Genomic DNA, 23,134 nt, shown 5'->3' on the forward strand with positions numbered 1-23,134 from the left:
GTAGCAGCCACACTGGGGCAACCAACTGATGTTTCTGTCTCTTTTTCTCTCTCCTTCCTCCCTCCCTCGCTCTCTCCTTCCCTCCCTCCCTCTTTCCTTCCCTCCCTTTGTCTCTCTCTCAATAAAATCCGTAAGAACGGGTGAGGATGACAAAAAGGAGCCATAGCCTGGATTCCGCTTCACGTGGACGGGGAGAGGTGGGGAGAGGAACACGGGCTCCGGAGCCAGGCGGCTCGGCTTGCATCCCAGCGTCACGCGTGACCCGTGTCATGTGTCTGCCCCTTGGTCCCTCCTGTGAAGAGGGGAGACAGTCAGCGCCCGCCTCGTGGGAGAGGGGAAAGATGGCCGTGAGGCATGCAGTCGTCGAAGCACTTTGAGTAGAAGGGTTCCCGGCAGGGAAAACCCAAGTGTTAGCGGTGGTCACTCTTATCCGTGTTACTAACAACACACTTGCTTTTTTTTTTTTTTTTCAGAATTGAGCACTTTGCCCAAATCTACAGTCAGAAAATCGGCATAAAGAAGGAAGTTCTTCTGAAAACGTTGTGGGGAGATTATTACATCAACATGAAAGCCAAGAGGATCATGAAGGTGGATCAGGTAATTGGGGGGGAGAGGGGGGTTTATGTCCCTTTTGTTGTTGTTTTGTTGTTATTGTTGTTGTTGTTATAGTTTTTAGTTCTCACCCAAGGACATTGTTAGAGAGAGTGAAAGAGAGAAGGAGAGACCGAGAGAGAGAGAGAGAGGTGTGAGAGGAACATAGCAATGGTTTGCCTCCTGCATGAGCCCTGACCAGGGTCTGGTCCGGGGAGGAGCCTGTAACCGAGGTAGGTGCCCTTGATCAGAATCGAACCCGAGACCCTTTGGTCTGCAGGCTGATGCTCTATCCACTGAGCCACACCAGCCAGGGCTCCTATATTCTTTCTGACTAGATCTCTCCATCCCTCAGCTGAGATTACACAGTCTACGTAATGCAACTCCTTTTTCGCTTGATATCATGAAGCACAGTACCCCACTGTGTGGTCCTAACTGGTTTGGCCCAGTGGACAGAGTGTCGGCCCAAGGACTGAGGGGTCCCGAGTTCAATTCCGGTCAAGGGCACGTACCTTGGTTGCCTCCTTGATCCCTGGCCCTGGTCGAGGTGCCTGTGGGAGGTTACGGATTGATGTGACTCTCACATCGATGTTTCTCCCCATCTTTCCCCTTCCCTTCCACTTTCTCATAAGAGTAAATTTTAAAAAATTAAAGGAAAAATATCCTCAGGTGACGATTAACAACAACAACAAAAGTAAACAATGAATTTTTAAGATCCCTCTGAAATACTCAGAAACCTTAGCGTGTTCATTGTTGATTACAGGCGAAAGGAAAGAAGCCGTTATTCGTACAGCTAATCCTGGAGAACATATGGAGTTTGTACGACGCTGTCTTGAAAAAGTAAGACTTGCGGAACTGCTGGCTTTGGGCAGGTGTAATGTGCCTCCATTTGCGATTGGATGAGTCCTCCTTGGGGAAGCTGAGAGAGACGGGGCAAGTGAAGAGAGCTCTCACGGATGAGCTGGTGACAGGGCTGGGCGGCGATTTCGTGGAGCACGTGTGACCCACGTGACTCGTAGCAGGAGGGACAGGGGAGAAATGCGTCATAAAGGCCGAGGGGAAGGGATGAAAGGAGGGAGAGAAGCACATTGACCTTTATCATTTTACTAGAGGCCCGGTGCATGAAATTTGTGCACGGGGGTGGGGGTGGGAGGGAGAGGAGTGAGGTGTCCCTCAACACAGCCTGCACCCTCTCCAATCTGGAATGCCTCTGGCTCCTAACCTCTCGCCTGCCTGCCTGCCTGCCTGCCTGATGCCCCTAACCACTTCTGCCTGCCAGCCTGATTGCCCCCTAACCTAGGGGTGTCGAACTCAATCAGAGAAGGGGCCAAAATCTAAAATCCAGCCTAAATCGCGGGCCGAATGGTTTACTGAACAGTCATAAACTGTCATTGTGATGGAAACGCAGCGGAGTGCAGTGATGACAGCGCGGTGCGGGCCACATTGCAAGGCCTGGCGGGACGGATTTGGCCCGCGGGCCTTGTGTTTGACACATGTGCCCTAACCGCTCCCCTGCCAGCCTGATTGCCCCCTAACTGCTTCCCTGCCAGCCTGATTGACACATAACTGCTCCCCTGCCAACCTGTTGGCCCCCAACTGCCCTGCAGGCCTGATAGCCCTCCAGTGCCCTCCCTTGCCGGCCCGATCGCCCACAGCTGCCCTCCCCTTCTGCGATCTGCCTCCTCCGTGCCACGCAGAGCGGTGGGACCCCAAGCCTCACCACGTGGAGCGGCCGCTGGGCCTGCCTTCGCTGTGCACACGGCATCTTGTGCCAGCCGCCTAGGCTTTCATTATATTGGCAGCTGCGGTTTGCCAGCCACTGGTCTGTCACATCGGATGGCTAGCTTGGGAGGCCAGACAGTTACGTTTATCTTTTCCTATTACTTGAACTGAAAACAAAGACGTTTCACAGCACAACAGACCGTCTTAAAGTGACAGAGTTTATAATGGCAGAGTTTACCGGACTGAGGACTCTCTATAACACATGCGTCAAACACAAGGCCCGCGGCCCAAATCCGTCCCGCCAGGCCTTGCAATGTGGCCCGCACCGCGCTGTCATCACTGCACTCCGCTGCGTTTCCATCACAATGACAGTTTATGACTGTTCAGTAAACCATTCGGCCCGCGATTTAGGCTGGATTTTAGATTTTGGCCCCTTCTCTGATTGAGTTCGACACCCCTACTCTATAACAACAGCAGAGAGCGCCATACAGCCGCTTTTTCATACGAGACGGAGGTCACTGTGCTTCAGGCTTGAGGAGGCTGTGGTCCGGGGCGGCAGGGGGAGAGAGAGGTTCCTCCGGAAGGGGACGGGCGGGGAGCCCGTGCGGTGGTTTTCCACGGCTGCGGGGGAGAGCCGTGCGGGAGGAATAACGTGGTCGGGTAACACGGAGCTCCCTCTCCCCCGTGTGACCGCCCACCCCCGCTCTGCATCTGCTGCAGGGACAGAGAGAAGATTGACAAGATCGTCGCCTCCTTAGGACTGAAGATCGGGGCCCGGGAGGCGCGGCACTCGGACCCCAAGGTCCAGATCGGCGCCATCTGCAGCCAGTGGCTGCCCGTCTCCCAGGCCGTGCTTGGTATCCTTCAGTCTCGTGGTTTTTACGGGAATCATCATTCTGACAAAATGGAGGGGCGGGGGGAGGAGGGGAGGGTTATTTGCCACCAAGAAATCCTCTGGAAATAACGCACTCCAATCCAAACGAAGCTTTCTGTGCTCTTTTCTTGGTGTTCCATGAAACTATTTAAAAGTTGTTATACTGCCTGGCCAGTGTGGCTCAGTGGATAGAGCGTTGTCCTGCGGACTGAAGAGTCCCGGGTTCGATTCCGGTCAAGGGCATGTGCCTTGGTTGGTTGCGGGCACATCCCCAGTGGGGGGTGTGCAGGAGGCAGCTGATTGATGTTTCTCTCTCATCAATGTCTCTCTCTATCCCTTTTCCTTCTTCTCTGTAAAAAATCAATAAAATGTGTTTTAAAAAATTATCATTCTAATACCAGTTAGTCTATATCCTAATACCAATCTAAATGTATGTTCTTCTAAGAAAAAACTCCTTTTTTATTTTTGTTTAGTAATTAACATAGACATTTTTCCCTTTACTAAAATTTACGTATAAGTAGATAATTTAGAAGTTTTAGGTCACTGTTTTACTTTGTACCATATTTCCTTTAGTGTTTGATATTTCTTATTATGTCCTAAATTCCAAAAAGACTTTGTTATAAAGTGGCATACATTAACTGAAGCAATTGTATTTTATTTATTTTTAAAATATTATATTTTATTGGCTTTTTTACAGAGAGGAAGGGAGAGAAAATTAGATCCATGAGAGAGAAACATCGGTCAGCTGCCTCCTGCACACCCCCCCACTGGGAATGCCCGAAATCAAGGTACATGCCCCTGACCGGAATCTAACCTGGGACCCTTCAGTCCGCAGACCGACGCTCTATCCACTGAGCCATACCAGCTATGGTACTGAAGTAATTTTATAGATGAATTTAATGTCTTTTTCTTTTTGGTGACCCTCACCCGAGAATATTTTTCCATCGATTCTTAAGAGAGAGAGACACACAGAGAGAGAGAGAGACAGAGAGAAACATCGATGTGAGAGAAACTAATGGATCGATTGCCTCCTGCACGCCTCCCGACCAGGGCCTGGGCCAGGGAGGAGCCTGCCACCGAGGTGCATGCCCTCGACCGGAATTGAACCGGGGACCCTTCCGTCTGCAGGCCATCCACTTTCCAGCTGGCCACGGCTCATACCTTGTTGCCTCGGGATTTGGTGCATGTTGTGGTTTTGGTGCCAGTTTTTTTGTTTTGTTTTTAATATCAAATGTCTGTACTTGTTTCTCCAATATACTTGTGCTCTTCGCCGCTGTTTGAGTCCTTAACAGCAGCCCTCAGCCATGGTGTGCCAGAAACTGCCCAGCCCGCTGGACATGACATCCGAGAGGGTGGAGAAGCTCATGTGCTCGGGGTCCCAGACGTTCGACTCGCTCCCCCCGGAAACCCAGGCGCTGAAAGCAGGTGAGGGGCAGAGAGCATGGGTGCACCCTCATTCTTCAATAGAAATTCATATATGTTTTATTTCAGAGAGGGAGAGGGAGAGAGAAACATCCATCAGCCGCCTCCTGCAAACCTCCCACTGGGGATGTGCCCGCAACCAAGGCGCATGCCCTTGACCGGAATCGAACCCGTGACCCTTCAGTCTGCAGGCCGACGCTCTATCCACTGAGCCACACTGGCCAGGGCTGATCTATTGGTTTTTATGTGTTTTGTCCACAAGCTCCGTGCTGGCTGCTGGCCTCTGGTCGCGCCCCCCAATCCTGCTGCTCCTCTCCTGGGTCCCGGGAGATATCCGTCAGGGCTTAGGGCGGGCAGTTAGCCCATCGCTGGCTTCAGTTCCACAGAGCAGTCCCCCCGCCCTCCTCCTGCCCTGTTAATGCTGCTTTCCTCTCCGTATTTTGCCAACTCTGCTCGTTCTCTTTCCACTTTTCCGGCAGCTTTATGGTTTTCTAAATGGAGTTTTTATGGTGGTCGTAAAAGGTTACAGGCTGCGTACATATTTAGATGATGCCACAGCTAAAACATCTTAATTGTTCTCCAGAAAAATCTGGATCTTTCATCAGGGGGGAAAAAAGTAGTGACATGCTCGCTCTCTGCTCATTTGCTTAGCTTTTATGAAATGTGGGAGCGAAGAGGCCGACCCGGTTATTATCTTCGTGTCCAAAATGTTTGCTGTCGACGCCAAGGCTTTGCCTCAGAATAGGCCCAGGTAAGGACAGGGTCAGGGGTCGGGCTGGGGCCGTGGTCAGCAAACTCATCAGTCCACAGAGCCGAACATCCACAGCACAATAACTGGAATTCCTTCTGAGAGCCACATTGTTTAAACTTCAACTTCTCCTAATGCCACTTCTTCCAAAGAGACTTGCCCAGGCTGTGATTTTTTTTTTTTTTAATATATTTTATTGATTTTTGTTCGGAGAGGAAAGGAGAGAGATAGAGAGTTAGAAACATCAATGAGAGAGAGTCATCAATCAGCTGCCTCTTGCACACCCCCTGCTGGCGATATGCCCGCAACCAAGGTACAAGCCCTTGACCGGAATCGAACCCGGGGCCCTTCAGTCCCCAAACCAACGCTCTCTATCAATTGAGCCAAACTGGTCCCGGCAAGGCTGTGATTTTTTTTGTGTTGTTTGTTTGTTTTGTTTGTTGGTACACAGCCACAAGCATTCGCTACTGTCTGTAACTACTTTTGTACTCTTTTTAAAAAAAAATACATTTCATTGATTTTTTTTACAGAGAGGAAGGGAGAGTTAGAAACATCGATGAGAGAGAAACATCCATCAGTTGCCTCCTGCACACCTCCTACTGGGGATGTGCCCGCAACCAAGGTCCATGCCCTTGACCAGAATCGAACCCGTGACCCTTCAGTCCGCAGGCCGACGCTCTCTCCACTGAGCCACACCGGTCAGGGCTGATCTGAAGGCGCCCGGGGCCGATGGCCGACCTGTCCCGTCACATGAATGCTGCCGTTTCCCCGCTCGGTCCGCGGGAGAGGTGCTCGGTGTCGCCAGCGGTTAACGTGTGTGACGTCTGTCCCGCAGGCCTCTCACGCAGGAGGAGATCGCGCAGAGGCGCGAGCAGGCCAGACGGAGGCATGCGGAGCGGCTCACCGCAGCGCAGGGCCCGGGGCCCGCGGGGCCCGCCGCCGCCGAGAGCACCCCCGAAACCAGTCCCGAGGGAGAGGAGCCCAAAGGTACAGCTTTCCCGGGGGCTTTGGTGCAATTTTTTTTTTTAAATATATTTTATAGATTTTGTACAGAGAGGAAGGGAGAGAGATACAGAGTTAGAAACATCGATGAGAGAGAGTCATCGATCAGCTGCCTTGTGCACACCCCCTACTGGGGATGTGCCCACAACCAAGGTACATGCCCTTGACCAGAATCGAACCCAGGACCTCTCAGTCCCCAAACCGACGCTCTATCCATTGAGCCAAACCGGTTTCGGCATGCAATGTTTTTTAAATGTCAAGTGTCTGTACTCGTTTCTCCAGTATGTTTTTACTATAGGCCCAGTGCACGAAATTCGTGCATGAGTAGGGTCCCAAGGCATGGCCAGCGATCAGGGCCCATCAGTGGGGTGACGGGTGGGGTGAATCGGTGGCGGGGGCCGCTGGCACCTTGCTTTGGCTGGCTGGGACCTGCGGGCTGGGGGGCAGCTCCTGCATTGAGCATCTGCCTACTCGTCATAGCAACCTGTCATTGTTCGATCTGCATATTGGACTTTTATTATATAGGATTGATTTCAGAGAGGCAGGGAAGGGGGAAAGAGAGAGAGAGAAACATCCATGATGAGAGAGAGAGTCATGGATCGGCTGCCTGCTTCACTTCCCACACTGAGGAGCCCACAACCCGGGCGTGTGCCCTGACCGGGTATCAAACTGTGGTTGTCCTTAACCACTGAGCTATACCGGCCGGGCACCAATGTCCTTTGATTCTTGCAGTTTCTGTCCTGAAACTGGGCCAGACGCCCATCCTATCCCCTGTCCCTCCGTGTCCCCTGCACTCCAGAGGGCGTGCCCGGCGCTCACGACCCCTTTGCTCCCGGCAGGGGCTGTGCCGCAGGGGGACAGTGCCACCCGGAGACCCGCCCCGCAGGACGCCGGCGGCCAGGAGACCGGCCAGGAGACGTTCGTGGCGTTCGCCCGCGTGTTCAGCGGCGTGGCCCGCAGGGGGAGGCGGATCTTCGTCTTGGGGCCCAAGTACAGCCCCGTGGAGTTCCTGCAGCGGGTGAGCCCGGGGAGCCATCGATTCGAGGCTCTGATGTCTTTTTATTTTATTATTATTATTATTTTTTAAAAAATACATTTTATTGATTTTACACAGAAAGGAATGGAGAGGGACAGAGAGTTAGAAACGTCGATGAGAGAGAAACATCGACCAGCTGCCTCTTGCACACACACCCCCCATCGGGGATGTGCCCGCAACCAAGGCACATGCCCTGGACCGGTAATCGAACCCGGGACCTTTCAGTCCTCAGGCCGACGCTCTATCCACTGAGCCACACCGGTCCTGGCAAGGCTCTGATGTCTTTTAAGTGGGCGAGATGGGCGGCGCCCTCACGGGTGGGCTCCTCGTGTCCGGAAAGGCACGCGGAGGTGAATTCTGGTCTCCTCTCGCGTGGCCTGTCCCGCTGCCTGGCATGTCGGGAACTAAGTGAGAACTGGCCCGTGAGCCCAGTGTTCTGGCCTTCGTGGTCGTAAGTTTATTCATTTTTAAATACGTTTATTGATTTCAAAGAGGAAGGGAGAAGGAGAAGGAGAGAGAGAGAGAGAGAAACATCAATGATGAAAGACAACCATTGATTGGATGCCTCCCGCACGCCCCCTACTGGGGATCAAGCCCGTATCCCGGGCATGTGCCCTTGACAGGCATCGAACCCAGGACCCCTCAGTCCTCAGGCCGACGCTCTATCCACTGAGCCACACCAGCCAGGGCCAGGGTTTGGCTCTTTTAAATAACATGAGGCCCATTTCCAAACGTGCACGATGCTTCACGCGTACGCGAAACGTGACCGCAGCCCACCATCTCGTTGGTGAACTTTATCGTAGCTTGATGGACACGAACCGACGTCTCCATCTGACGCTCCCTGACGTACCGTCCGCCGTCCTCTCTCTCCCCCCAGGTGCCCGCGGGCTTCTCGGCCCCGCCGGACGAGCTGCCCGCGGTCCCCCACATGGCCCGCTGCACGCTGGAGCAGCTGTACCTGCTGATGGGGCGGGAGCTGCAGGCCCTGGAGGAGGTGCCGCCGGGAAACGTGCTGGGTAGGTCCCGCCCGGCGTCCGCGTCCCCTCCCAGGCCGCCTGACACCCCCGCGCGGCGGGGGCTCCGGAGGAAGGATCGGCCTTCTCTCCGATGTGCTCAGACGTCACGTGGTGCGTGTGAGTCGTCGGCACGAAGGCCAGTGACGTGGTGTGACTGACGGTCGTTCTTTCCGCTGTTGTCAATCTGACGGTCGTTCTTTCCGCTGTTGCCAATCTCGCTCTTCCTATTGGTTTTTAGAGAGAGGAAGGGAGGGGGAGAGGCAGAGAGAAAAACATCGATGGGAGAGAGACACATCGATGGGCTGCCTCCCGCAAGCACCCCGACCAGGGCCCAGGGAGGAGCCTGCAACCGAGGTGGCTGCTTGGCCGCCTCACAGCGTGCTGGCTGGTTCTGCGCGGGAGCATCCCCTTAGGAGATGAAGGGGGAGCTTTCACAGCTTTCACAGCCGCACCTCCTCAGTCCCCCACTCCGGCAATTTCTTTTTTTTATTTTTTATTTTATTAGTTTTCTTTCTTGGATTTTTTAATATATTTTTAAAAATATATTTTTATTGATTTTTTTCACAGAGAGGAAGGGAGAGAGATAGAGAGCTAGAAACGTCGATGAGAGAGAAACATCTACCCAGCTGCCTCTTGCACACCCCCTACCGGGGATGTGCCCGCCACCAAGGTACATGCCCCTGACCGGAATCGAACCTGGGACCCTTCAGTCCGCAGACCGACGCTCTACCCACTGAGCCAAACCGGTTTCGGCCACTCCGGCAATTTCTTCATTAGACGGAAGTGAGTCTCTCCGACTGGCCCAGATCCAAAGGCGGGGACCAGCTCCACCTCTTTTTTTTTCTTTTTTAAAAAGTTATTTATTTATTTTGTGTGTGTGTGTGTGTGTGTGTGTGTGTGTGTTTGGTTTTTGGTAAGGTTGAAGGTGGTTTTGTTCTTTTTGGTCACTGTCAGTTGGTCAAAGATAAAAACTAAGGTTGAGAGATGAATGCAAAGGGAAGGGGGGGAAAAAAATTTCCCAAGTCCCTGTGAAATTGGTTACCATTTTTGGCTTTTTTTTGGGAGGGTTCAGTGTGGGCCGTTTGTCTGTCTCCAAGGTCGGGGGCCAGTGGGCTGGGTTGGGGGGAGCCAGGTTGGAGTGGAGGGCTTCTACAGGAAGCAGACGGGGCCAGCGTTCATGCCGAATTCCTGGTCTGGGGCGCCACGTCGTCGATGATGGGCAGGCGGGGGGTCTGGTGGTTTTATATTGGATCACGGTCTTGCCCCAGGCTCCAGGGTGACGGTGTAGGTTAGGGGTGTCGAACTCAATCAGAGAACGGGCCAAAATCTAAAATCCAGCCTAAATCGCGGGCCAAATGGTTTACTGAGCAGTCATAAACTGTCATTGTGATGGAAACGCAGCGGAGTGCAGTGATGACAGCGCGGTGCGGGCCACATTGCAAGGCCTGGCGGGAAGGATTTGGCCCGCGGGCCTTGTGTTTGACACATGTGGTGTAGGTGAAGCAGCTGTTGATGGGACGGGTGTCAGAGAATCAATCTGTGGACACCCGTCCCAAGGGCCACACAGCTAATCCCGGGCAACCTCTCGTTTCCTCTCCTACACTAACCGGCCCCTCGTGGGGCCCCGGTTACAAGTGAAAGCGAAGAGCGATGTGTGCAGCCATCGGGTTCCAGCGTGAGTGTGATTTTATCCTCCCTGGCCTTCCTCACTCCGGGAGGTAGTTGTCGTTCCTTTCTAACCGGAAAAGAGCAGACGACGGAGGCCCGTGTGCTTCCTATCGGAGCGAGGCAAAGGCAGGGCTCGCAGGCGCAGATGGCAGTGCGTGCCAGAGGCTGGGATGGACGCGTCATGTGGCATTCTGGAGCACCCCGTGTGCGTGGCAGCGTCTCCAGGAAAGGTCTCTCGTTGGCGCTTGAGAAATGCAGATTTCACTTTTTTAAAAAATATATATATTTTATTGAATTTTTACAGAGAGGAAGGGAGAGGGATAGAGAGCTAGAAACATCGATGAGAGAGAATCATCCACCAGCTGCCTCCTGCACACCCCCTTCTGGGGATGTGCCCACAACCAAGGTCCATGCCCTTGACTGGAATCGAACCCGGGACCCTTCAGTCCGCAGGCCGATGCTCTATCCACTGAGCCACACCGGTTTTGGCCAGATTTCACTTTTTGAACGAGGCCATTACTGGGAGAATCGATCCTGACTCGTAAGTGTGGGATATATTTTTAAAAAAATATATATATATGTTATTGATTTTTTTTTTTTTTTTACAGAGAGGAAGGGAGAGGGATGGAGAGTCAGAAACACCAATGAGAGAGAAACATCCACCAGCTGCCTCCTGCATGCCCCCTACCGGGGATGTGCCCGCAACCAAGGTCCATGCCGGAATCAAACCCGGGCCCCTCCGTCCACAGGCTGACGCTCTATCCACTGAGCCACACCGGTCAGGGCATGGGATAGATTTTCCGCGGCACATAGTTCACTGAACGTTTAACATCCTTTAACTCCATCCCGGCGGCGTCTGGAGACACCTGGTCGAGATGGGCCCGGACGGACCTCACGGGCTCCGCACACAACGGCCGGCCCCTTGTCCGGCCGCCTCCCGGGGACGCCGTGGCAGCCCGCGCAGGCCGCGGGCTGGCCTCCGGCTCACACGGCGGCGAGGGGAAATTGAATTAGGGTTCCGCGCCGTCAGCCTTTCCTTCCTCGCCCTCAGATCTCTTCCGCATGGCGGAGTCTTTGAAACCTCAGGGGCACGCTCTAAGAGGAAATCTGATCCTCCTCCTGCAGCGTTTCCTGGACCGGCGCCGGTTCTGCCCGGGGAGGCGGCTGGGCCGGCGGGAAGCCGGTGCGGTTTGAGCGAGCGTGTGCCTGCCTCCTTGTCAGGTGGGGACCTGAGGAGTCGGGGCCTCTGAAGGGTTTTTTCCTGGCAGATTTGTAAAAATGAAATATAGCCGCCGAAACCGGTGTGGTTCAGTGGATAGAGCGTCGGCCTGCAGACCAAAGGGTCCCGGTTCGATTCCGCTCAAGGGCATGTACCTTGGTTGCGGGCACATCCCCAGTTAGGGGGCGTGCAGGAGGCAGCTCATCCATGGTTCTCTCTCAATGATGTTCCTAACTCTATCCCTCTCCCTTCTTCTCTGTAAAAAATAAAAAAAAAAATCAATAAGATAAAAAATAAAATATACCAGAGGCCCAGTGCACGGATTCGTGCGCCTGTGGGGTCCCTCAGCCTGGCCTCTGCCCTCTCACAATCCAGGACCCCGCTGGTGGACAGGCAGGGACCGGGGAGGTACACTGCAGGAGGACTCCAGGGCCGGTCCGGCCTCATTTCCCCAGTCCGATGGGGGCTGATCGGGGCCGGAAGGGGCCATGGGAGGTTGGCCGGCTGGGGAGGGACCGTGGGGGGGCTCCAGGGCGTGTCCAGCCCGTGTAGCCCAGTCCGGATTGGCCAGACCCCAGCAGCAAGCTAACCTACCTGTCGAAGTGTCTGTCCCTCCACGCCCCCCCCCCCCAGTGGTCAGTGCACATCATAGCTACTGGTGGAATGGTCAAACGGTCACTTAGGTTTTTATATACTATGTTGATTTTTATTGGTCTCAGAGAGGAAGGCAGGGAGAGAGAGGGAGAGACATCCATGATGGCAGAGAATCATGGATCTGCCCCCCATTGGGGATGGAGCCCGCAACCCGGGCGTGTGCCCTGCCTGGGAATCGAACCCTGACCTCCGGTTCCTAGGTCGACGCTCAGCCCCTGAGCCGCACGGGGGAGACCGGCCGCGCTCTCGGCGGCATGCGTGAATCCGGTGTGCCTGGGGACCGCTGACCTGGTTCCGTTTCCTCAGCCTTCCTCTGCTGACCGTCCTAGCCTCACCCTAACGGTCACCTTCCTTCGGCCACTGCACCCGACCTTTGAAGGGATATCGCCCCCTGACGGATAAACCTTCCTTTCTCAGGATCCTAGGAGACGCTGTTCTGTGCCGTTTGCTCTGAGACAGACCTCTGTCTGCCTCATGCTGTGGCCCCCGGCGTCGCTGGCCTTTGTGCTTAGCCTGTGCCGGGCCCTGCGCGCCCCACGTGGTGAGGTGCCCAGTGGGGCTGCTGGAAGCTTCCAGGTTCTCACAGGCCCGTCCGTCATTCACCTGTGGGCCCCGGGCTTGCCAGGCGAGACCTCGGGCACGCTGGCACCGTCCTGGGAACGCCCAGACCGGAGTCAGTGCCCGCCTGCGGTGCCCCGGGTCACGTGATCTCTGCGGCCCCCGCCCGTGACTCGGCTTCCCGTCGCCTCCATCGCTCTCCCGTTCACCGTATCTGTCTGTGGATTGCTCCAGGTGACTCTCAGAAAGCCTTCTGCAGCCCCGGCCGGGGTGGCTCAGTGGGCAGAGCGTCGGCCTGCGGACTGAAGGGTCCCGGGTTCGATTCCGGTCGAGGGCAAGGACCTCGGTGGCAAGCTCCTCACCGACCCTGGGCCCTGGTCAGGCACATGGGGAGGCAACCCATCGCTGTGTGTCTCTCCCATCGATGTTTCTCTCCGCCTCTCCCTCTCCCCCTCTCCCTACAGATGAATGGAGAAATACCCTCGGGTGAGGATTTAAAAAAAAGGAAGGAAGGAAGGAAGGAAGCCTTAGAGGGGTACGGAGCTCTCTGTCCCCATTCTGATTGGCTCCCAGCAGCACCACACGCACGGCTGTGCCTCCGCAGGGCCCGCGGCCTTCTCTCTCCTGAGCCGATCAGAGGCCTCGCCCTGTTCCCCCAAAGCGCACGTGGGGATCCCCCCCTGGCGGAAGCCAAGTGGCTGGGTCTGTTCCCCGGAGACACAAACCTGTGCGAGGCAGCAAAGGCCTGGCCAGCCTGCTCCCAGCACCAGCCGGGGCCGCAGCTGCCCCTGGCGGCCACCAGAGGGCAGCCGCGCCCACCGCCCGGCCCGCCTGCAGACAGAACAAAGACCCCGTGTCTGAGCGAGCCCGGGGCCCGCGCCGCGGCCCACGTGTGACATCTGTCCCTTCACCTGTGACTCCTGTCGGTACAGACGCTGAGCCGGGGGCGGGGGGAGGCTGGATGGTCTGTGCGTGCTTTGGGACTGGACTCGATTGAACCCACCCAGGGAGTTCTGCCTCCCCCCCCTCCCGCCTCCCCCCGGCCCTGCCCCGATTCCTGCACACACACACACACACACACACACAGCAGGCGGGCGTTTTATCATCGGCCCTTGGAGGTGTCTGAGCCGCGGAGACAGGAGGTGAGAGGCCTGCAGAGGGGTTTCAAAGCAGCATCTGCGTTTACGTTGGCCCGTTCGCTCCCTCCCGCCCCTCCCGCCTCCGTCGCATACTACTTCCATTGTTTCCCCTTGGCTGCCGCTCCCCTCTGCTTTCTTTCCTCCCTCCCCGTCTGGGGACTCCGAGGGCCGTTCCTACTCGGAAGGGGCATCGCTATGAAAATTATGAAAATATGCCCTCGGCGACCAGAAGCAGGCAGGCATGGCCGCTCCACCCCTGGTGGTGCTGGTGGTCGCATTTCAAAGGCCGTCCCGGTCCCGCGGCTCCTCTCCTAGCCTCTGCCCCGGCCTCAGGATGGGGCTCCTCGGGAAACCGGAGGCCAGACAGCCCTCTCCCCTGGGCCTCCGTCCGCTCTCCACCGAAGCAGCAGCCCTTAGCCCGTTTATGGGGCCGCAGTTGTTTTTCCTCAAAGCCTCCCGCCTCCCGCTTTTGCCAGAGCGACAGCGGCAAAATGTCATTTTTGGAAGCAATTGACACGTCTGCGTACCCTTCCTTTGCCGCCGAGAACAAAGGCTGTTGTTACCTTGTAAATTCACGCGAGACGCAGACGTAATCTGCCTGTGCTTGTGAGTAGACCTACTGTGTGCCGGGTGTTCGGTCACTTCCGGGGATGTTTCTCATCGAAGCCGCAGACACGAGTGATAGACTTTTCATTTGCAGTTGAGAAAACTGAGACTGAGAAGGGCTTCGTGTGTGTGTGTGTGTGTGTGTGTGTGTGTGTGTTAATATATTTGTATTGATTTCAGAGAGGAAGGGAGAGGGAGAGAGAGAGAAACATCCATGATGAGAGAGAATCGTGGATCGGCGGCCGCTGGGATCAAGCCTGAATCCTAGGCATGTGTCCGTGACCAGATTCGAACCCCTGACCCTTCAGTCCGCTTGCCAACACTCTGTCCACTGAGCCACACCCGTCAGGGCGCTGATAAGCTTTTATTTCGATTTCACTCACTTGCATTTCAAAAAGTAATCTGCGCTTATAGTAGAAATCCCCACAACACACCAGCGTCGGAAATTAATAAGAGTCTCACCCCGCAACTCCTTCTGTGACAGAACCATGGATAACAGTTGTTGTGTCCTTCGTAGAACACGCGTGTGCACACAATACCCACCTGTTTTATCAAATTAGCTTTGAATACATTACCCGTTCGGTACAGCTCAGCAGCTGCGCTGAGTTCCTGGCCCTGGCCCGGTGTGGCTCAGTGGATGGAGCGTCAGCCCGAGGACTGAAGGGTCCCGGGTTTGATTCCAGCCAAAGGCACAGGCCCGGGCTCAGCGTCCTCCATCCCCATTAGTGGGCGTGCAGGAGACTGCCGATCCATGATTCTCCGTCATCATGGATGTGTCTCTCTCCCTTCCTCTCTGACATCAACAAAAATGTAGTATGTTTTTAAAAAGAGACACAGCCGAAACCGGCTTTGGCTCATTGGATAGAGAGCATCGGCCTGCGGACTGAAAGGTCCCGGGTTCGATTCCGGTCAAGGGCATGGACCTTGGTTGCGGGCACATCCCCAGCAGGGGACATGACATGCAAGAGGCAGCTGGTCAAAGACTCTCTCATCGACGTTTCTAACTCTCCCTCTCTCCCTTCCTCTCTGTAAAAAATCAATAAAAATATATTTTAAAAAAACAAATAAGTAAATAGAGACACAGAACACCGGGGGGGTGTCTGACCTTCGCCTGGGGCCAGCCCCCGCTTTCCTGGGACATAGTTACCCATGTGTCCCTCCTGTCCTGCCCTTATCGGCCCGCAGGCGGACTCCCCCTGCCCGTGTGACCCTGCCGTCAGCAACTCTGTAGCCGCAGACACAACGCCCTCCTTTGTCCACGCACCTCCCGAAAAGCTACTTTCCAGCTCGATCACACGCTTCTCAAACGTCCTTGGGGGAAACCGGGAGGGCCCGGGGCGGCCTGAGCGAGCAGAGCAGCGGGGGCGGCTGCCTGGGGCTTCTCCACCGGAGGGGGGAGGGAGGAGGGGGGAGGGAGGAGGGCCGGGTGTGGGGTGAAGGCTCCCCCGTCTGCAGCCTCCCTCCCTCCCGCCCTCCCGCCCAAGGTCTAAGGTCGGGATCGCCCCGATGCATGAGTTTGGGCTTCCCCGTCCAAATCCATTATTTAATGCCAAAGGCTTTTCCCCGCGGCATCTGATCCGTCCAGCCTGCTCTTAAGCGTCTCCGTTTCAAAGGCCGGCAACGGCCCAGGCGGGAAGCAATACCGACGAGGACGAGGGGAGCGACTTTGAACAAACGTTCAAATCATTTCCAGGTGTTTTCGAGGAAACCCGAAACGCCCCCCCCCTCCCGCCCGTAAAAGGAAACGTTATTACCACTTTAAGTCCTCTCCGTGGACGCCAGCAGCTCCAGAGATTCCCATTGTTCGTGGTTGTGGGGGTGTGTGTGTGTGTGTGTGTGTTTGTTTTTATTAGTACCGTGTTTCCCCGAAAATAAGACATCCTCTGAAAATAAGACCTAGCGCAACTTTGGGAGAGAAAATTAATATAAGACACTGTCTTATTTTCGGGGAAACGGTAGTAAATGTGTATCATCTACTGAGACGTGGGTAACTGCACATAGGGAAAGGCCAGGATGTGGCCAAGCGGAGGAGATGGTGTGAGGAAAAATGAGTTTTCCGCCCTGGCCGGCGTGGCTCAGTGGATGGAGCGTCTTGCCTGCGGACTGAAGGGTCCCGGGTTCGATTCCGATCAGGGGCACATGCCCGGGTTGCGGGCTCCATCCCCAGTAGGGGGTGTGCAGGAGGCAGCCGGTCCATGGTTCTCTCTCATCACGGATGGTTCGCCCCCTCTCTCTCTCTCTCTCTCTCTCTCTCTCTCCTTCTTCTTTCTTTCTTGAAATCAATACAAATACATATATATATATATATTTAATATATTTTATTGATTTTGTACAGAGAGGAAGGGAGAGAGAGAGATAGAGAGTTAGAAACATCGATGAGAGAGAGTCATGGATCAGCTGCCTCTTGCACACCCCCTACTGGAGATATGCCCGCAACCAAGGTCTATACCCTTGACCGGAATTGAACCCGGGACCCTTCGGTCCCCAAGTCGACGCTCTATCCATTGAGCCAAACCGGTTTCGGCTCAATACAAATAGATTAAAAGTTCAAAAAGGCAGCGTTCAGATTGCACTCTGCAGCCAGGGTCCCGGGCGACAGAGGCGGCCCCAGCTCTGCCCTCGCGTTGGAACCAGGTGCTGTGTGCACAGGAAGGAAGTGCATGCTGGTCCCGGGTCAGGAGCAGGGCGGATGGGGTGGGGGGCGGGGAGCACTGGCTGCGGGGTTTTCCCCAGCCCCTGGCCTCCCGGGAGATGCTGTTCCCGGCAGGCTTGGTGGACACCAGGCAGACTCTAATCGCCAGTGGCCAGGGGTAGACCTCTCCATGCACCGGCTGGAGAGACCTAGTCATGAACTTGAACCCTGAGCCCGGCCGGCGTGGTTCTGGGGCTGAGCATCCACCTAGGAACCAGGAGGTCACGGTTTGACACCCAGTCAGGGCACACGCCCAGGTTGCGGGCTCCATCCGCAATGTGGGATGTGCAGGAGGCAGCCGATCCGTGATTTTCTCTTGGATATTTCTATCTCTCCCTCTCCCTTCCTCTCTGAAGTCAATAAAAATATTATTTTAGCCGAAACCGGTTTGGCTCAGTGGTAGAGCATCAGCCTGAGGACTGAGGGGTCCCAGGTTCGATTCCGGTCAAGGGCATGGACCTTGGTTGTGGGCACATCCCCGGTGGGGGGTGTGCAAGAGGCAGCTGGTCGATGTTTCTCTCTCATCGACGTTTCTAGCTCTCTATCTCCCTTCCTCTCTGTAGAAAATCAATAAAATATATATATTTTTTTTAAGAAGCAGAAGCAGAAGCAGCATGTGTCCTGGGGGTCCCGGGGGAACTGGACAGAGGACGGACAGATGGGGGACCACGGGCATTAGCATAATGCAAAGTGTTTTCTTTCTTTTTTTTTTAAAGTATGGTTTGTTTTGATTTTGTTTTTTATTTCAGAGAGGAAGGGAGAGGGAGAGAGAGAGAGAGAGAGAGAGAGAAACATCCATGATGAGAGAGAATCACCGATTGGCTGCCTCCTACCTGCCACGTCTCACCCTGGGGATGGACCCCTGAACCTGGGCCTGTGCCCTTGACCGGGAATCGAACCCGGGACAAACTTCAGCCCGCAGGCCGACGCGCTACCCACTGAGCCACACCAGCCAGGGCGGATTTCTGGATCTCTCACAGCGACTACACTGTACCCGGGGGCCCAGGGCCTCGGAGCATGCACGCCGGGCAGCATGTTCTTTGTGTTTCCTGTCACTCTCCGTCCTCTCTCGTGCGAACCTGGAGCGTGTCGCCCCTCACCGAGCCCCGATCTCTCCTCCCTGCAGGCATCGGGGGCCTCCAGGACGTCGTGCTGAAATCCGCCACCCTGTGCAGCGTGCCCGCCTGCCCGCCCTTCATCCCGCTCAGCTTTGAGGCCACCCCCATCGTCAGGGTGGCCGTGGAGCCCAAGCACCCGAGTAAGACGGACAGCCTTGTTCTTAAAGGGGGGATGCTCCTGCTGCCGTGTGTGTGTGTGTGTGTGTGTCTATAAATATTTTTTTATTGATTTCAGAGAGGAACTGGAGGGGGGAGAGAGAGAGAGAGAGAGAAACATCTATGATGAGAGAGAACCACGGACCGGCCGCCTCCTGCACGCCCCCCCACTGGCGATGGAGCCCCTAGCCCGGGCTTGTGCCCTGACCGGGAATCGAACCGTGATCCCCCCCCCCTGGTTGGTTCCTAGGTCAGCGCTCAGCCACTGAGCCACGCCGGCCGGGCCATGACATCATGTCAGACTCGAGTCCTCCCGTGTTATCTCGGCGGAGTCCGTGAACGTGCATGCAGGCCTGTACCGGAGTCATCCTCCCGACCGGGAGGCCACACCGACCGCCGACTCTTAAAGGGATCGATACCTCCCTTCTCTCTAGGAATGAGGCCTCTATAGGCACCAGTGCTCCCGGGGAGGCCGTGTCCTGAGGTGGCCGGTGGGGCCGCCTCTGCATCCCGCTGGGGACATCAGACCCTGCGTCTCAGCCACACGACTCCCCGTGTAAATATCTCCAGAATGGCGTCTTCATACGCCATGTCTTTTTTTTTTTTTTTAACTTATATACCGTATTTTTCAGACCATAAGACGCACCGGACCATAAGACGCACCAGTTTTTAGAGAAGGGAAATGAAGAAAAAAAGATTCTGAAACAAATAGTGTCCTAAAACATTTTATGTGCATTAAAACCCAACATCACAGTCATAAACACATGTAATCAACCCTGTAAAGTAAACAGCAGCATTTAGAACCATTTTAGAGCCGGGCAAGCACACAGAGACCACACAGAGCCGGGCAAGTAAAAAAACTTTTTTTTTTAAAGTCTATGTGTAGGCTATATTTGGACCATAAGACGCAGGGACTTTTTCCCCCCACTTCTGGGGGGGGGAAAAGTGCGTCTTATGGTCTGAAAAATAGGGTATATATGTTTTTTATTTATTTCAAAGAGGAAGGGAGAGAGAGAGAGAGAGAGAAAGACATCAGTGATGAGAGAACATGATGGATCGGCTGCCCCCTGCACGCCCCCTCCAGGGGATCGAGCCTGCAACCCAGGCTTGTGCCCTGACCGGGAATCGAACCCTGGCTCACGGGTCGACGCTGACGCCGGCCGGGCAGGGGCCTCCTGCTTAGATCGCACTGGGCCTGCCCGGTGTGCCTGACCCGCGTCCCGTCTGTCGGTCCAGGTGAGATGCCGCAGCTTGTGCGAGGGATGAAGCTGCTGAACCAGGCCGACCCCTGCGTGCAGGTCCTGATTCAGGAGACGGGCGAGCACGTACTGGTCACCGCGGGGGAGATCCACCTCCAGCGCTGCCTGGACGACCTGCGGGAAAGGTCAGCCGCCGCTGGGGAGAGGCCGGCCCCAGGGTCACTGGGCGCTCCAGGACCGCCTAAGCGAGGGGTGTCAAACTCAATCAGGGAAGGGGCCACAATCTAAAATCCAGCCTAAATCGCGGGCCGAATGGTTTACTGAACAGTCATAAACTGTCATTGTGATGGAAACGCAGCGGAGCGCAGTGATGACAGCGCGGTGCGGGCCACATTGCAAGGCCTGGCGGGACGGATTTGGCCCGCGGGCCTTGTGTTTGACACATGTGGCCTAAGCCATCCTCGGCTGGTTTGGGGAGAAAAAGTGAAACCCCCCGAAACAGGAACTGTGGCTTGCTATTTAACAACCGACATTCCCTTCTGCACTTGAATCATGTTGCATTTTTAGTTTCTATTTTATTGTTATTACTAGAGGCCCAGTGCACGAAATTTGTGCACAGGGGGTGGGGGTGGGGTTGGGGGGAGTCCCCTCAGCCCGACCTGCACCCTCTCACCATCCAGGACCCCTTGGGGGGCGTCTGACTGGTAGTCAGACATCCCTCTTGCAATCCAGGATCACTGGCTCCTAACTGTTCGCCTGCCTGCCTGATTGCACCTAACGACTTCTAGCCACTCTTCCTGCCTACTTGATCACCCCTAGCCACTTGCCTGCCTTCCTGATCAAGCCTAACCACTCTGCCTGCCTGATCGCCCCTAACCATCTCTGCCTGGGCCCCCACCACCATGACTTCGTCAGGAAGGATGTCCCGAATGACATCTGGAAAGTCGTTTGGCTGTCCGGTCTAATTAGCATATTGTGCTTTTATTATTACAGATTTCTTTAAATCCTCTCCTGAGGATATTTTTTTTTTCTTTGATTTTTTTTGAGAGAATGGAAGAGAGAGGGAAGGACAGAGAGAAACATCGCTGTGAGAGAGACACATCGATTGGTTGCCTCCCGCATGTCCCGACCAGGACTGGGAGCCCGCAACCAAGGTACATGCCCTTGACCAGAATCAAACCCGGGACGCTTCAGTCCGCAGGCCGACCCTCAATCCACTGAGCCAAACCTCTATCCATTGGATCAGTGAAAACATATTTTAAAAATAAAAATAGCCGAAGCCGGTTTGGCTCAGTGGTAGAGCGTCGGTCTGCGGACTGAAAGGTCCCAGGTTCGATTCTGGTGAAGGGCATGTATTATACCTTGGTTGTGGGCACATTCCCTGGTAGGGGGTGTGCAAGAGGCAGCTGGTTGATGTTTCTCTCTCATCCACGTTTCTAGCTCTCTATCCCTCTCTCCTCCTCTCTGTAAAAAATCAATAAAATATATATTTAAAAAATAAAATAAAAATAAGTTAAATGGGATAAAGAACAACAGCTTCGAAGAGAAAAAAGTGGCTCCTGGTACAGATTGGGGAATTAGCCTGCTGCTGTTCAGGTGTCTGGCCAACAGGAGGCAGTAACATGTAGATTGAGATGCCCTGAGCCGACGGCCATCCTATTCAGGTTTGGGGGAAGTGCCGTTCCAGCCATTCCAACAGGTAACTGCATATGTGACTCAGCCCCTGTTGAGCTCCCAAGTTTATCAACCTTTTGATAAAACTCTTGTAATTATGACATGCTGTCTTTGGCTCCTGGCATTTGTGTGTGTGTGTGTGTGTGTGTGTGTGTGATTTTTTTTTTAAATATATTTTATTGATTTTTTACACTGAGGAAGGGAGAGGGATAAAGAGCTAGAAACATTGATGAGAGAGAAACATCGACCAGCTGCCTCCTACACAACCCCACCAGGGATGTGCCCGCAGCCAATGTACATGTCCTTGACTGGAATCCATCCTGGGACCTTTCAGTCTGCAGACCGACGCTCTATCCACTGAGCCACACCGGTCTTGGCTGATTTATTTTTTTTTTTTTTTTAACAGATTTTTCCATTACGTGCTATTTTCTAGGTGGGGTTGTTTCCATGCTTTTTTTTTTTTTTTTTTTTTTTAATCACAGCCTTCTGTCCTTTTTCCTCGTGGATCCCGCCTGTAGGTTTGCCAAGATCGAAATCAGCGTCTCCGAGCCCATCATCCCGTTCCGAGAGACCATCACCAAGCCGCCGCGCGTGGACATGGTGAACGAGGACATCGGCCGGCAGCAGAAGGTGGCCGTCATCCACCAGGCCCGGGACGACCACAGCCGGGTCCCCGAGGGGGTGCAGGTGGACGCCGACGGGCTGGTCACCGTGACGACGCCCAACAAGCTGGCCACGCTCAGCGTGCGGGCCGTGCCCCTCCCGGACGAGGTCACGCGGCTCCTGGAGGGGCACGGCGACGTCATCCGCGCCCTGGAGCAGCTGGCGTCCGCCCGGCCCGCCCAGCGGACCCGGGACAGGATCCGGGAGTTCAAGGGCAAGCTGGAGCAGCACCTGACCGGCCGGAAGTGGAGGGACGCCGTGGACCAGATCTGGTCCTTCGGCCCCAGGAAGTGCGGGCCCAACATCCTGGTGAACAGGACCGCCGCCTTCCGGGGCTCGGTGTGGGCGGGCCCCGCGGGCGCCGCCGGCCCTGAGGCCAGCCGGCACCGGGACCTGGGCAACAGCATCGTGAGCGGCTTCCAGCTGGCCACGCTCGCCGGCCCGCTGTGCGAGGAGCCGCTCATGGGCGTCTGCTTCGTCCTGGAGCGCTGGGACCAGAGCCGGTGCGAGGAGGCGGGAGCCAGCGAGCGGCAGAGCCGGGACCCGCCGGGAGAGGGGCCCCCGGGAGGCGGAGACGGAGGCGGCCCCCCCGAGCCGGCCCCGGAGGGCGAGCCGGCCCCGGCGGACTGCTACGGGCCGCTGTCCGGGCAGCTGATCGCCACCATGAAGGAGGCCTGCCGCTACGCCCTGCAGGTGAAGCCGCAGCGCCTGATGGCGGCCATGTACACCTGCGACATCATGGCCACCAGCGACGTGCTCGGTAAGCAAAAGGGGGATTGTGGGAGGTCCCGCTCAGAACACGGCATCGCGCTTAATGTTATTTTCTTAATTTGCAATTTATTTTCTATTTTTTTATATATATCTTATTGATTTTTTTTACAGAGAGGGGGAGAGAGGGATAGAGAGTTGGAAACATCGATGAGAGAGAGTCATCGACCAGCTGCCTCTTGCACACCACCCCCACTGGGGATGTGCCCGCAACCAAGGTCCATGCCCTTGACCGGAATCGAACCCGGGACCCTTCAGTCCGCAGGCGGACGCTCTGTCCACTGAGCCAAGCTGGTTTCAGCTAAAATACTTATTTTTGTTGATTTCAGAGAGAGAGTGAGAGGGAAAGGGAAACATCCATGATGAGTGAATCGTGGATCGGCTGCCTCCTGCACGCCCCCCACTGGGGATCCAGCCTGAAACCCGGGCGTGTGCCCTCGAGCAGAATCGAACCCGGGACCCTGCAGTCTGCAGGCCGCCGCCGCCGCTCTATCCACTGAGCCGCACTGCCCAGGGCTTCGACTGAGCTCTTCCCAGCCGTCCGGTTCTGTCCGAGCACGTGCGCCCCCGCCCACACCGCGTCCACTCCGGCTTCGCCCCCGTGCCTTC

At 55.4% G+C, this 23,134-nt stretch overlaps 1 protein-coding gene across 1 annotated transcript in view; it reads left to right on the top strand.

The window, feature by feature from the left end:
• EFL1 (elongation factor like GTPase 1) overlaps positions 1-23,134 on the top strand; it is a 38,842-nt gene that overhangs the window by 10,521 nt on the left and 5,187 nt on the right. The window contains exons 8-18 of the mRNA XM_045582457.1: positions 474-597; positions 1,355-1,431; positions 3,034-3,170; positions 4,490-4,612; positions 5,261-5,360; positions 6,193-6,344; positions 7,199-7,377; positions 8,273-8,411; positions 18,074-18,205; positions 19,458-19,605; positions 21,613-22,517. Coding sequence (XP_045438413.1) covers positions 474-597; positions 1,355-1,431; positions 3,034-3,170; positions 4,490-4,612; positions 5,261-5,360; positions 6,193-6,344; positions 7,199-7,377; positions 8,273-8,411; positions 18,074-18,205; positions 19,458-19,605; positions 21,613-22,517 — 2,216 coding nt within the window. The remainder of the gene's footprint in view (positions 1-473; positions 598-1,354; positions 1,432-3,033; positions 3,171-4,489; positions 4,613-5,260; positions 5,361-6,192; positions 6,345-7,198; positions 7,378-8,272; positions 8,412-18,073; positions 18,206-19,457; positions 19,606-21,612; positions 22,518-23,134) is intronic.

Source organism: Pipistrellus kuhlii, unplaced genomic scaffold, assembly GCF_014108245.1.
Source record: "Pipistrellus kuhlii isolate mPipKuh1 unplaced genomic scaffold, mPipKuh1.p scaffold_m20_p_161, whole genome shotgun sequence".
Lineage (NCBI taxonomy): Eukaryota > Metazoa > Chordata > Mammalia > Chiroptera > Vespertilionidae > Pipistrellus > Pipistrellus kuhlii.